Source organism: Carlito syrichta, unplaced genomic scaffold (genome assembly GCF_000164805.1).
Source record: "Carlito syrichta isolate Samal-C Ts95f unplaced genomic scaffold, Tarsius_syrichta-2.0.1 Scaffold314844, whole genome shotgun sequence".
Lineage (NCBI taxonomy): Eukaryota > Metazoa > Chordata > Mammalia > Primates > Tarsiidae > Carlito > Carlito syrichta.
Window position 1 is genome coordinate 289886 of NW_007258940.1, and position 17155 is coordinate 307040.

Sequence of the window (17155 nt, forward strand, 5' to 3'; positions counted from 1 at the left end):
GAAGGGAATATTTTAATGCACAATTTGTTTGAGCTGTTCTTGGAAGAGACAAATGCCAACAATTAACTAATTCAAGTCTTACATATCATCACACAAGGGGGCCCCACAAATTATTTTTTGGAGGGCAGGACCCTTGTAGCACAGGCTTCCTCCGTTAGGCAAGTGTTCTAGGAATCCATCAGCATCGGTGTACCAGTCAGCATCATCGTGAGAGACTGCCTGTGGCTTCAGTGACTTTTTATGGAGATTCTTTCAACGCATTAGCCCATTTCATGATGGGTGGTTTAGGAGCACACTTGCCCTCACCAAACTAATTGTTCAGCAGTTTTTGACCAAAAACAGCATGATCACCATGCCCCACCATCCCTATTCACCCTATCTCACCAGTGAATACTTCTCCCTCCCCCCCAGTTACTTTTTTTTGTTTCTTCAGATGAAAAAAGGCCACAAAGGGAAAGGTTTTGCCAATGTCAAGAGGTGAAACAAAAAATGGCAGAAGGCACTCAAAGGCATCAAAATTGATGAGTTCAAAAACTGTTTTGAGCAGTGAAAAAAAGCATCTCAATAGGAGTATTGCTTCACATGGAGAGTACTTTGAAGGTGACTGAAGTTTAAGCATGTAAGAATAAATACACAAGTTTTTATAATTACATTCCGGTATTTTGGGTCTCCCTCATATTTTGAAGAAAATAAATTCCTTAATCAGTAGAATGAAAACTTGAATATTTTTCACCACTTAAGACCTACAAAATCTACATAATCTCCTATGTTAACTGCAGAAATCTTTAGAATGAAAATGACTCACCTGAGTAAGGTAGATGGTATCTTTAAATACACGTAATGGATCTGTGTTTTGGGGGAGTTTGAAATGAAGTCTGACCTGTTGAAGCATTTCCTTGTTACCATCTGCATGATGTTGTCGATGTAGTGAAAAATTGCTATTGAAAGACCAGTCCTCTCTAGACGAGACCTTTGAATAAAGAATAAGAGCCACAAGTTGGAAAGTTGGCAGTAAAACTACTTTTCTATAAGTTCCTGACAAACCTGGAAAGTAGTCTCTATACTGGAAAAGAACTCGAGGTTTATTCTATGGTTCTAGTTTCATAAATGTTTTGTCACCCTACTTGTTATCGGTGAGACTAGTCTTGCGCAATGTTGAATCACAAAACCAAGATCCAGCACCTATATTTTCTCTTACTCGAACTAAGAAAGCTACATTTTTGTGTTTCTGTCAAAAATTTTGCATTATCGGCTGGGCTCAGTGGCTCAGCCTGTAATCCCAGAACTTTGGGAGGCTGAGGCTAGTGAATTGCCTGAGCCCGCAGGTTCGAGACCAGCCTGGGCAATTTGGCGAGACCTTGTCTCTACAAAAAAATAAAAAATAAAAAAATAGCTGAGCGTGGTAGCACGTGTCTGTAGTTCCAGTACTCGGAAGGCTGAGGTGGAAAAATCGTCAGAGCAGGTCGACGCTGGGGTGGCCGTGAGCGTGCGTGCCACTGCACTCCAGCCTGGGTGAAGGAGTGAGACTCCAACTCAAAAAAAAAAAAAGTTTTGCATTATCAAAACACACTCCTGAGTTTTGAAACATTCATTACGCTTATTTCACAATATTGTTTTATCTATTTAGGCAAATATCATCTTATCTATTATTAGTTTGTCAAAACTGAGTAAAAGGCCAGGCATGGTGGCCCATGCCTGTAATTTCAGCACTTTGGGAGGCCGATGCAGGAGGATTTCTTGAGTCCAGAAGTTCGAGGCCAGCCTGGGCAACAAAGTGAGACCCTGTCGCTACAATTGAAAAAAAAAATTCAAAAAATAGCCAGACATGGTGGTGTGTGTCTGTAGTCCCAGCTGATACAGGAGTATCACTTAAGCCCAAGAGTTGGAGGCTGCAGTGAGCCACGATCATTGTATTGCACTCCAGCCTGGGCCACAGAATGTTTCTGCCTCAAAAATAAAAACAAACAACAACAACAAAACTGAATAGTAGAATGTAATCAACACTTTACTGGAACTGTCACAATTCTTAAATAGAAATAAAAGCACCACTACTATGACAGTAAATGCTTTAGAGCTTATTCATACTACTCATTTGTTTTTCAGCAAGTATTTAACATAACGGATATACACATGGTTAATTTTGATACAGTCGAAGACACAAACCAAATAATGATACTCCTCTCCCCTAAGAATCAATCTTTTTTAAAGCCAGGCACAATTTACAGGGGTTTTATTTAATTCTTTTAATCCTAACTTATAGAATATTTCTTTTATCATCAGCTCAAAGTAAAAAACAAACTAAAAGAACTCATACACCTTGGAGTGTACTTTTTACAGAAAGGAAAAAAGCAGTAATTCTTGCTTCTAGCCTAGAATTTAATGCACTGTTAGTATTTGCGAAAGATACAAGACAATTGCCAGCTACATCTGAAAATATCCAGAGTTTTAATCCAAGTTACACAGAAACTTTGAAAAAATATACTCTGCCCCCCAACCCCAAAATATGAAAATTAAAAATCTTACTCCCCATTTATAAATATGACATATACCCAGTAATCAAGCAAGTCTCAGGTCAGTTTAGTTACTGTAAAAGGAAAAAGTTAATCTTTGGAAATTGATTCATTCCAAAATATAAGAAATGTACATTAGCCATATTACATTTGGAAGTTTATTCAAATTATGTTGTGGCAAACTGCTACCACCAGAATCACTTAAGAACACTAAATACTTCTATTATCTATTTAAAAGAGGTATTCGCATTTACTGTCATATTCACGTTAGATGCACATACTTTTCCCAATAGTGTTCTCTTCTATGTTTCCTCCTTTTTATTTATTTACTTTCATTATTTTTAATTGACATGATAACTGTACATATTTATGGGGTACTGGGTGATATTTCAATACATGTCTAAACAGTAATGATCAAATCAGGGTAATTACCATATCCACCCCCTCAAACATTTATCATCTCTTTGTGTTGGGAACATTCAAAATCCTCTCTTAGTTATTTAAATACACAATAAAATGTTAACTATATTAACTAGCTATTTAAATATACAATATTACTAGCAATTTAACTATATAATTAGTTATTTAAATATACAGTAAATAACTAGCTACTGAAATATACAATAAAAAACTAGCTATTTAAATTACAATAAAATATCCACTATAGTCACCATACAGTGCTATAGAACACTGGAATTTATTCCTCCCATCTTGCTGTAATTTTGTAGCCACTAATCAACCTCTCCCTATAACTGCTTGCTCCACCCTTCCCAGCCACTAGTAATTTTACTCTCTACTCTTTACTTCTGACATTTTTAGCTTTCACAGATGAGAGTGCTTCCTCTTTTTAAAAATCTGAACACCTTTGGGCTTCTTGGCCCTCTGACTGGTAATGACTGGAATCTATCACATAATCAGCAAACCTGATCTTTAGTTACCATCTTATTACTATGATTTGAAAGTCTTTTAAATTTCTACTATGACTGAACGTGGTGGCTTTGGGAGGCCAAGGCAAGAGGGTTGCCTGAGCTCATGGGTTCAAGACCAGCCTGGGCAACTTGGCGAGCCCTCATCTCTACAATAAATCAAAAAATTAGCTGGGTGTGGTGGCACATGCCTATAGTTTCAGCTACTTAGAAGGCTGAGGTGGAAGGATCACAGGAGCCCAGCAGGGTCGAGGCTGCGGTGGCCATGAGCTTGCCACTGCACTCCAGCCTGGGCGGTGGAGTGAGACTCAAAAAAAAAAAGAATATTAACTAATTTAATACCTCTAACAACCCTATGAACAGGTACTATTACCACTCTTTTTTTACAGATATGAAAACTAGGCATAGAAGGATTAAGTAACTTGTTCAATATCCAAGTTTAGTGTAATCTAGCTCCAGCCCTTAGTTCATTAAACTTAGAAGCATCTGAAAAAATTAAACTTTTATACAAATCATATGACTAGAACTGCCTATGTTAGTGGTAATAATAGTTGATGTTTTAAGGGCTCTCACTGTGTCAGAAACTCTGCTAAGTGTTTTACTGTATTAATTTAACCTTTACATGTGCACATATACCTGTGAGGTATTTACTACTATTAACCCCTATTTTCAGATGAGGAAATCAAAATTCAAAAAGATTAAATAATTTACCCAAGGTAATATAGCTAACGAGTGGCAGTTGTCACATTCAATTCAATTCTATTTATTCCAAAGCCTGCATTTTTAATCATTGTGCAATACTGATAATCACATATTGAAAATTTACATTGCTGTTTTACAAAAGAATAATGTATCCCAAATTAAAGAGAGACATTTTAAATAGACTTGTTGAATACATGAAAAAGCTTCTAAATAAAAGAGTCAATGTTTTATGTCAAGTTATTCTTTGGGTTTCTTTTATTTTCCCAATTACCGATGCAAATTCTCAACTAAGCAGTGCAGCTTGAAAAGAGATGATTAAATCAAGCAATAAGGCCAGGCTCGGTGGCTCAGCCTGTAATCCCAGTGCTTTGGGAGGCAGTGGTGAGTGGATTGCCTGAGCCCACATGTTGGAGATCCACCTGGGCAATTGGCAAGACCTCATCTCTATAACAAATCAAAAATTAGCCGGGCATGGTAGCACACGCCTGTAGTTCCAGCTACTTGGAAGGCTGAGGCGGAAGGTTCACCGGAGCCCAGCAGGTCGAGGCTGCGGTGGCTGGGAGTGGCCATTGCACTCCAGTCTGGGTGACAGAATGAGACTCAAACTCAAAAAAAAAAAAAAAATAGTGTTTCCTTCTTCTACACTGTTGGTGGGAGTGTAAACTAATACAGCCTCTGTGGAAAACAGTTTGACAATTCCTAAAATATCTAAAAATCGACCTTTCATATGACCCCACAATCTCCCTACTGGGAATATACCCAAAAAAAGTGAAAAAGATACCTGCACACACATGTTAATTGCAGCATTATTCACAGTAGCAAAAATATGGAACCAACCATGCTGCCCATCAAAAGAGGATTGGATTAAAAAATGTGAAAAAAAATAAAACAAAATAAAGCAAAACAAAAAGAAGTATATACACATGATGGAATATTATGCAGCCATAAAAAAGGACAAAATTATGAACTTCACAGCAAGTTGGATGGACTTAGCGTCTATAATACTGAGTGATCTATCACAGAAACAAAGAACTGAGTAACACATGTTCTCACTCATAAGTGGACCTTGAACAATGACCATAATGGTGTAAGAAAGGGACTGGCAGTAGTGGGAAACTGCCAGGGGAGGAGGGGGGATGGGATTGGCAGTAGTGGGAAATTGCCAGGGGAGGGGGCACACCTCATCAACATGGGTACCTGCGTAATGAACCTTTGTATATCTAACACTAAATTGTACCCCACATCTTTAAAATTAAAATTTTTTTAAAAACTAAAATATAGTGTTTTGTACCTCAGAACATCATCAGGCATTTCATAAAACAAGGTAATTCCACTAGTTTAAGAAGATGAGGCCGGGTTCGGTGGCTCAGCCTGTAATTCCAGCATTTTGGGAGGCCCGAGACCAAAGCAATGGATTGTCTGAGCCCATGGGTTTGAGACCAGCGTGGGCAACTTGGCAAGACCTCATCTCTACAATAAAAATAAAAAATAGCCGGGCATGGTAGTGCGTGTCTGTATTTTCGGCTACTTGGAAGGCTGAGGCGGAAGGATCGCCGGAGCCCAGCAGGTCAATGCTGGGGTGGCTGTGAGCGTGCGTACCACTGCATTCCAACCTGGGTGAAGGAGTGAGACTCCAACTCAAAAAACAAAACAAAAAACAAACAAAAAACAAAAAAAGATGAATAGCAAAGCTTACAGATTTAAGAAAAGGTTTAACAATTTCTAACACTAACCTTTCAAAAGTGTAATGCAAAGAAAATCTATCAGCTCTGGAGTCACACAGTAGTTTGAATACAGATATGCTACTTATTACCTGGGGGACATGGATATTACTCCTGCCCTGCAGTGCTTCGGTTTCTTCCTGGGCCTCAAGTCAAAGTGGAAGGGGTGGATTATTGCTAAATAAAAGAATAGGCATGGCTGGGTGCTGTGGCTCACACCTGTAATCTCAGCACTTTGGGAGGCTGAGGTGAGAGGATTCCCTGAGCCCAAGGGTTCGAGATCAGCCTGGGCAACTTGGCGAGACCTCATCTCTACAATAAATAAAAAAATTAGCTGGGCATGGTGGCGTGTAACTGTAGTTCCAGCTACCTGGAAGGCTGAGGTGGAGGGATCGCCTGAGCCCAGCAGGTCAAGGCTGCGGTGGCTGGGAGTAGCCACTGCACTCCAGTCTGGGGGACAGAGTGAAACTCTGACTCAAAAAATAAAAGAACAGGTACTTGGCACAGGCACAGAGCAATGGCTCAGTAAATATTCTTGCTTCCTTAATTCTTTCCTCCTCATTCTCAACACATGTTCCTACCTGAGTCAGGATACTGAACTTCATTCTTCATTTTGAAACAGTAGTAAAAGAATACTATTGGGAGCAATAAAAAAAAAAGTGATATGGACACTCCACCATATATATATGTTTCAAATATCATGTTGTACATGATAAATATACACAATTTTATTTATCAGTTAAATTTTTTAAAAATTAAAATTTAAAAAACAAAGGGTAAACCAAGGGTATGACATTATTTATTATTTTATTTATTTATTTTTTTGATTTAGAGTCTCACTCTGTTGCCCAGGCTGGAGTGCAGTGGCATGCTCACAGACACCACAGCCTCAACCTGCTGGATTCAGGAAATCCTTCCATCTCAGCCTTCCAAGTAGCTGGAATGACAGGTGTGTGCCACCATGCCTGGCTAACATTTTTTGTGTATTGTAGAGACAAGGTCTCACCAAGTTGTCTGGGCTGATCTCGAAACTCTGGGCTCAGGCAATCCTCTCATCTCTGCCTCCCAAAGTGCTGGAATTACAAGTGTGAGCCACTGCATCCGGCAACATCATTATTTATTAAAGTTAAAAGTATAATATAGCTTCAGTGTTGTGTAGAAGCAAATATAGTTGTGGTAGATAGTTTTGTGGAAGTGAATATAGATGGGGAAATTGAGGAAAATTTTGAAATTGTCTTAAGACAATTTTTGTGGTTACGTTACATAAGTTGGGGAGGAGAAAAATCACATATCAATAGATGAAGAAAAAACATTTGACAAAATCCAACATTCTTTCATGATATCAGCCCTTAACAAATTGTAAATAAAAGAGAACTTAACCTTATAAAGGGCATCTACAAAAAATAAATAATTACATTATACTAGTTGGTAAAAGACCAAAAGGTTTCTGTCTAAGAAAAATAACAAGTCAAGGATGTCACTTCTAACCACAGTTTGTCTACATTGTACTGAAGGTTCTAGGTAGGGTAGTTAGTCAAAAATAAATAAATAAATAAAAAATGACATTTGGAATTGGAAAGGCAGAAGTAAAACTATCTCTACTTACAGATGACCACTTTGCAGGAGACAAATTAAATATACAAAAATCTATTTTTTAATACATTTGCAATTAACATTCTAAAAATGAAATTAAGACCAGGTATGGAGGCCTATACCTGCAATCCCAACACTGTGAAAGACCAACACAGGAGGATCGCTTGAGGTCAGAAGTTTGGGGCTGCAGTGAGCCATGAGCAGCCTAAATTACAGAGCAAGACTTTGACTCTAAAAAAAATGAAAATTAAAAATAGAAATGAAATTAATAAAATAATTCCATTTACAATAGCACCCAAAAGAATCAGTTGGAAGCAAGTTAACCAAAGAAGTGTAAGACTTGTATACTGAAAATTACAAAAGAGTACTGAAAAATCTTTTTTTTTTTTTTTTAATTAGAGTCTCACTGTTGCCCAGGCTAGAGTACAGAGGCATTCTAATGGCCACCACAGCCTCAATCTGCTGTGCTCACGTGATCCTTCTGCCTCAGTCTTCTAAGTAGGTGAAACTACAGGCATGTGCCAACATGCCTGGCTAATTTTTTGATTTATTGTAGAGACAAGGTCTCTCCAAGTTGCCCAGGCTTAAACCCTGAGCTCAGGCAATCCTCTTGCCTCCACCTCCCAAAATGCTGGGATTACAAGCTTGAGCCACCATACCCGGCTGAAATAAATTTTTAAAAAGACATCCCATGTTCATGGATCAGAAGACTCAATTGTGTTAAGATGGCAATACTCACAAACTGATCTACAGATTCAAAACACTACCAAAATCCCAGTTAAGATTTTTTTTGCAAAAATTGGCAAGCTGACCCCATTTGGAAAGACAAGACATCCAGAATAGTCAAAACAATCTTGAAAAGGAGAACAATGTTGGTGAACTCACACTTCCTGATTTCAAAACTTACTACAAAGCTACAGAAATCAAGACAGTGCATAGTGGAATAAAATATACTACTGGTACAGAACTGAGAATTCAGAAATAAACTCTAACATTTTTTGTCAATTGATTGCCAGGGCCAAAAGAATTCAGTAGAGGAAAGAATCATGTTTTCAATAAATAGCATTGAAATAACTAGCTACCCACATGCAAACAAATAAACATGGACTCCTACCTCACACTATACATTAAAAATAACAAAATGAATCACAGACCTAAACATAAGAGCTACAAAATTCTTAGGCAATAACAGAGTAAATCTTTGTCATTTGTGGTTAGGCAATGATTTCTTAGACACCACACCAAAAGGTAAAAAAAAGAGATAAGAGGCCAGCCTCAGTAGCTCAGCCTGTAATCCCAGCACTTTGGGAGGCCGAGGCCTAGGTGAGTGGATTGCCTGGGCCCACAGGTTCGAGACCAGCCAAGGCAACTTGGTGAGACCTACAATAAATCAAACATTAGCCGGGCGTGGTAGCACATGCCTATATTTTGGCTACTTGGAAGGCTGAGGCAGAAGGATCACTGGAGCCCCAGGGTCCAGCCTGGGTGACAGAGTAAGACTCCAACTCAAAAAAAAAAAAAGAGTTAAGAGAAGAGATTGGTAAGTAAGACTTCATCAAAGCTAAATTTTATGTGTGTAATATAAATGACACCATCAAATGAGTAAACTGAAAATATTTGCAAATCATATGTCTGATAAAATTTTCAATCCAGAATATATTTAAAAACTCTTATAATTCAACAATAAAAAGACAACTCAATTTAAAAACAAGCAAAATATTTGAATAGACAGTTATCAAAGGAAGATACACAAGTGGCCAATAAGCACATAAAAAGATGCTCAACATGATTAGCCACCAAGGAAATACAAATTTCCTATTAATGTAAATTTCCAGGGAAATGTTAAAAAAAAGAAAATAATAAGTATTGATGTAGAGAAATCAGAACCCTTATATGCTGCTGGTAGATATGTAAAGTGATGCAGTCATTACAGACAACAACTTGACAGTGCCTCAGAATGTTAAACACGGAGGTGCCATATGATCCAGCATATTCACTCCTAGGTATATTCTCAGTAGAGGTGAACACATGTTCACACAAAAACATGTACACAAATGTTCACAGCAGCACTTTTCATAATAGCTGAAAAGTGGAAATAACACAAATGTCCATCAACAGATAAATGGATAAACAAAACATGAGAAATGACATACTAATGCATGGATAAACTTTGAATGCATCACTCTAAGTCAAAGAAACCAGTCTCAAAAGACCACATATAATATGATTCCAATTATATGAAATGTGTAAAATAGGCAAATCTATAGACACAAAAAGTAGATTTGTGGTGTCTAGGGTTTGGGTAGCAGGGATAGGAGAGAATGAGGAGTGGCTGCTAATGGGTTTCTTTTGAATAATAAAAATGTTCGAAAATTATATTTTGGTGATGGCTGCACAATTCTGTGACTATATCGGAGACCATGGAATTGTACACATTAAATGAGCACATTGTATGGTAAGTGACTTATATCTCAATAAATCTACCTTTAAAAGAACACACACAACACTAAAATGGAATCTTTAGGAATGGAGAATGTGAAAATCCATACAGAAAATAAAACACACAACACGAAGAAAAAGGAGGAGGAGGAGAAGTAGATGGATGAAACAGAAGAGGAGGAGGAAGAGAAGCAACATAAGACAGGATAATATCAAGCGAAGGTTTATGTATCATATTCACATCTCTTACTGTGGTGAAATATCCAGTTCTGAATATCTGTAAATGATAAAACAGTTGTAGGATATACAGAAATTAGCAAGTGAGAATTATTTTTATATATGATAATAAGTCAGCCATAAGCAACCACTGACTCCCATTTAATTTTTAAATGCTCCTGAAGGAACATAATTAAAAGCCATATAGAAAAGTTATAATCTCCAAAACAATGATTATAAGAATTTAGCTCCACAAAGTAAAAAAGAAAAGTATTTTTCTTTCATTTTCTTCTCAAACTTTCATTTAAATAATTAGTAGATTTCATCTGATTCTCTGTTCAGAGGTAATAAATATATGTGCACAGCCTACCAATCTGAATCACTGAAAAATCATACAATGGCTTACCTTTTCTATTGTACTGAAGGAAGGCCAGGACTGATATCCATATTCAGATGCAAATCGAGCTTTTGGAAAAACTTTCCAGTCCCAGCAATCACTGATGTAGTTATAAAAATGTACATCACCAAAATAAGTGCTATACGGGTCTTTAGAGACCCAGCCTTCTGCGATGGTCTTAGCTCCATTTGTAGGACTGGATGTAATAAAAGGACGACTCCTGTCTCCCTGAGTTTAAAAATAAAATGCTTTAAAGGATAATATTTTCATCTTATAAAGTATAGACCATTCACTTCTTTAAAAATGCTAACAACTCTTAGAAATTCCAAGTAACTGGTAGAAAATTCCTTAAGACCATTTACCTTCTTTCCCATTCGACAACCACCAGCACCTCACTGCTCTTTACATCTTTTTATAATAAACAGTTACCTCATTCCTCACAGCAGCTGTTGCTAATCTTTGCAACCATGTTTTGCCTCCACTCTCATCCATCATGGATCGTGTATAATCTGGTCCAAAGTTTTTCAGCTTTGGTACTATTGACATTTTGGGCTAGATACATTTTTGGTGTGTGGAGGGGGTGGGGAGTCTTATGCACTGTAGATTATTTAGCAGCATCCCTGGTCTCTAACCACTAGGTAGATACCAGTAGTCCCTCATCCCTGAAAAAAAGCCTACAAACATTGCCAAATGTTTCCTGGGGGCAAAATCACCTCCACTTGAGAACTGCGGGCCTAGCAGGTAAGAATAGAGGAGTCAGATGGATCTTAAGTTTAAATGTCAAATCAGAACATTATTATTTTTGGACAGGTCTAAGCTCAGTAGTCTTCTGTAAAATGAGGATAATAACAGTATCTCCTTTACAAGGGTATTGTAAATAATAAATAACTCATATGTGGAAGAAATGGCTAAGTGTACAGCAAAATGGATGTTTCTATTTCCATAATATAGAACTGTCCCTTGGAAGTGTCTTCCTGGTCCCAAGTGAGGCTGTGTGCATCTATCTGTATGAGACCATGGGCTTCATCTCATCCCCTTTCCCTATCTGCAGGTGAGGGCCTAAGAAACGGTATAGTTAGAATACAAAGACGTCTATGTCCCTGAAAGAAGTGTCTGTGATCAGGAGCAGCTATTTTATAACATTAATGAATAAGAAATAAGCTCTTATTATGTAAACGACTGAAATACTGTGATTTACTTGTTACAGCAGCCAGCATGTAAGTATTAAATGTAGTGTCTAGCACACAGGTAGAACTCAAATGTTGTGGTTACTATAATCTCAATAGATGAGCTCACTTCCTATTTCACCGAGGAGATTCATTCATTTGGCAAGTATTTGTTAAGTGTTTATTTTGTTAAGTGGTATTTTTCAGCACTGCAAAGAGAAAGAGAGAGAATCTATGACTTCCTCAAGTACTCATACATCAAATCTCTTTGATTGTTTACTATGTGTCAGTCTTGTGGTTCTTTTTACGTACTGGAGGTTCAGCAGATGGCTTTGGCAATGAACCACTTAAAAGAGTAGACTGCAATTTAGTGGTGAAGCCAACACTAAACAAGCAATTATAAGCGTGGTGAGTGTTTTGAAGGAAAAAAATACAGGACTCTTTGGAAATGTAAACATATTGTAGAAAGCCAGTAAGATTTCCCTGAGAAAAAGGCTTTCAGAAAATAATTTCTCAACTCTTCTCTATTAGGTCTCACTTTCATTTTGATACATCCACTCTTTTTTTTTTCTTGTTTCTCTTCTGTCATTAAAAAAAAAAAAAAATCCTTACTCCTTTCCTTTGCCAGTCTTTTTCTATCTTCTGGTCATCTTTGTTTTGTTTTTGCTTTGGTACTAAAGGCAATAAATTATCTTCCATTCTTTTTAAAAAAATCTCTCTCCACTGCCCTTCTCCCTCAGCTTCCTTAGGACTCCCCTCATTCTAATAAAAAATACACTTAACCCCTTACAGTCTATCACATTTCTTTACCACCCACTCACCCCTCAGTCACTGACATCTGATTTCTGGTCATTCCACTCCACTGAAATGTTTTTCAAAATTTCCTCATAGACTTCTACTTACCTATAATGCAATTTGTTCGGTCCCCGCCTATCCCCAACTGGTGTGAAATTAATGACCGTATATTTACCACCTGTGATTTCTGAAGCTCTCTCTACTTCTGGCTGTTCATTCAGTACTCTTTCACCTCTTGTTCCCCAACCTTTCTGATTCTTCCTTCTCCAGCTACTCTCTCCATTCCCAGATGGTCACTGCTCTCTCTTCAGCCTCTCTGTTCCACACCCTGTCCCACCACTTCCCCTCTCATCAACATCCCGATAACCCCAGCCCACACCTTCACACTTGACCTCATGTTCGTCTCCACACTCACATTACCAATAACCAGTTCCACATTTCCACCTGCGTTGTCCTGCCAACACCTCAAAGCTAACCTTCCAAAACAGAATTCCTTATGGACTAATCCCAAATTTATCAGACTATGCTTCCTTTCTTGATGAAATAAGATGAGTAGGAGTCATCTTCCATTTCCCCCTTTCTCTCACCTCTTACATAGTCACTCTGAATAGTGCCAACTCTACATTCAAATATTTTTTTTTTCACATCGCCTCATTTCTATTCCCACACTACCTATGACCTCTATGACTTTCAGCACTTAATCTCTCTAAAATAAACATTATATTACTTACATTGCAGGAACATTCTAAAAATTAAATTATATATTATAATATATTATTGTATATAATATATAGCATAATGTATCAATATTGTATATAATATATAGTGTGATGTTATATATTAATATGATATTAATTAATATCATAATTATAATTAATTTATCGGTGTCTGGCATATAATATATTCTCAATAACTTAGGGGCCTCAGTTATTATAACTGTTTTCCTTGCCTAGAAGCTTTCATTTCCCTCATCTTTGCTAGTAAAGATATCTTCCATGAACATGGGTCAGATAGTACCTCCTCTCCCCCAAAATATTCACTAGCTTCACACGGTCTACTGAACAAGCCCCTAATTCCATAATACAGTTCAAAGTTCTTCTCTGATCTGTTTTCTGACAGTAATTTCTATCTTTCACTCTCCCACAGCAATTCAGGAGTCCCTCACTCCCAGGTACTGGGGACGGCTTGCTGCTCCTTAACATACTACACACCTTCACATCTTTTTATTTACATGGTTTTCATTGCCTAAGATACCTACTGGACAATGCTCTGCCTCAAAATTATCCACCTTTAAAGTTTGGTCTGAATGTCACCTTTTGCTTGAAAAGGTTTTATAGTTAAAATTAATGGTTCTTCCACATAGTTCCCAACATTTTGGAACTACATTTTTTTATAGCACTTTTTTCACTGTCCTGTAGAATTGGTCATTTTTTCCAAGTTTCCCTCTGACAGTAGACTGTCAAGTCCACAAGGATAAGAGTATACCCACAGCATCAGGAACCAGGCCTTGTTCCTGGTAATAGGTATTCAGTAGATATTGGCTGAATTTTAAAACATTTAAAAAGCTTGATAAAACTATAGGTAATGTGGCTGGGCACGGAGGCTCAAGCCTATAATCCCAGCACTTTGGGAGGCCATGGTGAGGGGATTACCTGAGCCCATGGGTGCAAGAACAGGCTGGGCAACTTGGCGAGACCTCACCTCTACATAAAAATTAAAAAAAAATTAGCCGGGTGTCGTAGGGTGTGCGTGTAGTTCCAGCTATTTGGAAGGCTGAGGCAGAAAGACTGCCTGCGTCCAGCAGGTCGAGGCTGGGGTGGCCATGAGCATGCCACTACACTGTAGCCTGTTCAACGGAGCAAGACTCCAACTCAAAAAAAAAAACAAAAAAAAAACTATAGTTAATGCTAAATTTTTTTAAAAATTCTGTTATAATGGCTTTGAAAGAAATTGGAGAAGACCAGTCAACTGGCCTTGATTGATCAAACCTGATTGATTTCACTCCATTCCTATAGGGTATTGAACAATGCAGTAAACTGAGTCATGTAGTAAAATTCCTAAAGAGTCTCTGTCTAAAACTATCTGCCCTTAATGATATATTACAATTTCTTTCCATTTATAAATCATTTATTCTCATATTTGTTTTGTTGCAAATCTCACAGATGACCTCTTCCCAGGTCATAACCTTAAACACTTTTTTGGACCAAGAGATACCATAAGGTGACCCAAGAGAATGACCATAAAAAGAAAGCATGAAGTGCAAAGGGAGCCTAATCATTACAATCAGTGTGGAGATGGATCAATTTACGGTGCTTTCTCTTAAATGTCTTATGCTTTGGTAGAAGTAACAGTAGTTATTATATAGCACCATCTTCGAAGGAATTTGCAAATGTGAATTACTGCTCACAACTAATTTTAAGATAAATAGGTCCCTTTATTTTTTTATTTATTTTTTGGTTGGAATCTTACCCTGTCACTAGGAGTGCAGTGGCACACTCTTTGCCACCCCAGCCTGGACCTTCTGGGCTCAGGTGATCCTTCCTCCTCAGCCTCCTGAGTAGCTGGAATTATAAGCATATGCTACCATGGCCAGCTAATTTTTCTTGATTTATTGTAGAGATGATTTATTGTTAGCCAGGCTGATCTCAAACCCTTGAACTCAGGCAATCCTCTCACCTCTGTGTCCCAAAGTGCTGGGATTATAGGCTTGAGCCACCACGCCCGGCCAGTCCCTTTATTTTTAAAGTTCAAGAATGTAGTGCTAAAATTAGCCATTAAAATGTGCATTTGAAGACCAACTTTGCTGAATAAAACCAACAAGGTTGGTGATGATGACTAGTATTAACTAAAAAGAGCCTGTGTTATGTACCTTCCAGCTATTATTTACTCCACATAACAATTCTTAAAAATTACTTCCTATGTTTAACCTAATTTTGTAGATAGGAAGGAAATGGAGATTAAGTAACTTGTCCAAGATTACATAGACAATAAGTGGCCCAAAGAGGATTTGAGTCATTAGCACTTAACCACCATGCTATGAAATGAAAATCATCAGATATTAAAATCCATTTTTTAAATCCATCAAACAAGAAAAACATAACACCAATTACTGTGAGTTAAAAGATTGTAAAATAAATGCTCTATAAACATTAGTTAAAGGTCATATCATCACATTTTGTGAATAGGAAAATTCTTCATGACACATGACTTTAGTATGTTAGGTAAGCTATAAATTTGAACCTATGCTTTTCATGAATTCTCACTGAAGTTTCTTTTCATAAATGTAATAGTGCCTTCACCTGGGCATATTTAGGTGCTAATGTCACATACTATTTAAACATATATGTATATTTTTAATATATTTAAAATTATATATATATATTTTCAAATTTCTTCCAGATATACCGAGACATTTAAAATATCTAATCATTGATACAAAATTGTAAAATAACCAGATTATTCAATCACATGTTGAAAATTAAAGTTTGTTAGGAAATTAAATCTTTTTTCTCACTGAAAAAAATGCTGCAGCTTTTCACAAAAAAGGCCAATTCATATTAACATATGTCTGTATAATACACCTATTAGACAAATGGTGGTGCAAAGAGAACTGCAGTGGAGGAAAGACCCTAAGGTGAGGCTGGGAACCAGTTCCCCCTTCTCTCTTTGCCCCCTAAAGCATATGCCAACGTATTCATATATGATAAATATCAAATTCTGCTTTAACATTTACAGTTATAAAACTGTAGAAGTGGCGTATCAATAAATCATCTAATCTGGCGATTCTAAACCTTTGGGAACCCATTGGACAGACTCCAAGGAGGGTGTGACAACCTACAATTGTAAGCACAGTCCTGGTGTATATGTGGAAAGTTCCACAGATAGATTAATCCTCGAAGGAGTCCACTACCCATGAATCCTTTCATAGGCTGCTGTGCTGCAATGGCATACTCGCTATTCAAACACTACTGTTGACGACTACCCTAAAAGGGGGCACAAGATATACTAGGCTAATATTCAAACGTATCCATTTACATCCTTTTTTTTTTTTGAGTTGGAGTCTCATTCTATCACCCTGGCTGGACCCTGGGCTCCAGCGATCCTTCTGCCTCAGCCTTACAAGTAGCCGGAACTACAGGCATAGGCTACCACACTCAGCTATTTTTTTTATTATTATTGTAGAGACGAGGTCTTGCCAGGTTGCCCAGGCTGGTCTCAAACCCCTGGACTCAGGCAATCCACTCGCCTCGGCCTCCCAAAGTGCTGGAATTACAGGCTGAGCCACCAAGTCCGGCCCATTTACATACTTAAATCTCACAGCATTACAAATCATTGCTTACTGTCAAGACAAGCTCTCTGATGTTTTTCACATAGAGTGTCACATAGTCCTTGATGTAGGTTGGCAGGTCACTAAAATTGATATTATACCAGTTCATCATCAGGGCTGCCTCATTTTCATTATTGCCACTCCATATGATAATAGAGGGATGAGATTTTAGTCTCTTAATCTGAAATTTAAGAAAACATAAAATAATTTCCAAATATTTAACATTAAAAACTCAGAGCTGTAGTTATTCATAAAATTATAGCCACTGCACTTCTGCACATACATTCTAACATGCCAAAAAGCTCATTTGAAAATGGTTAGTCATGTTAGCTGTGGGAATACACTTAAAGAAATCTCTGAGAT

The 17155-nt window shown here is 37.5% G+C and overlaps 1 protein-coding gene across 1 annotated transcript in view; it reads right to left on the reverse strand.

Moving 5' to 3' along the window:
• Positions 1 to 17155, reverse strand: part of MANBA (mannosidase beta) — a 101301-nt gene that overhangs the window by 27567 nt on the left and 56579 nt on the right. Inside the window, exons 10-12 of the mRNA XM_008072083.2 lie at positions 16806 to 16973; positions 10514 to 10732; positions 806 to 970 (exon numbers count right to left, since the gene is read on the reverse strand). Of these exons, the coding sequence (XP_008070274.1) occupies positions 806 to 970; positions 10514 to 10732; positions 16806 to 16973 (552 nt within the window). The remainder of the gene's footprint in view (positions 1 to 805; positions 971 to 10513; positions 10733 to 16805; positions 16974 to 17155) is intronic.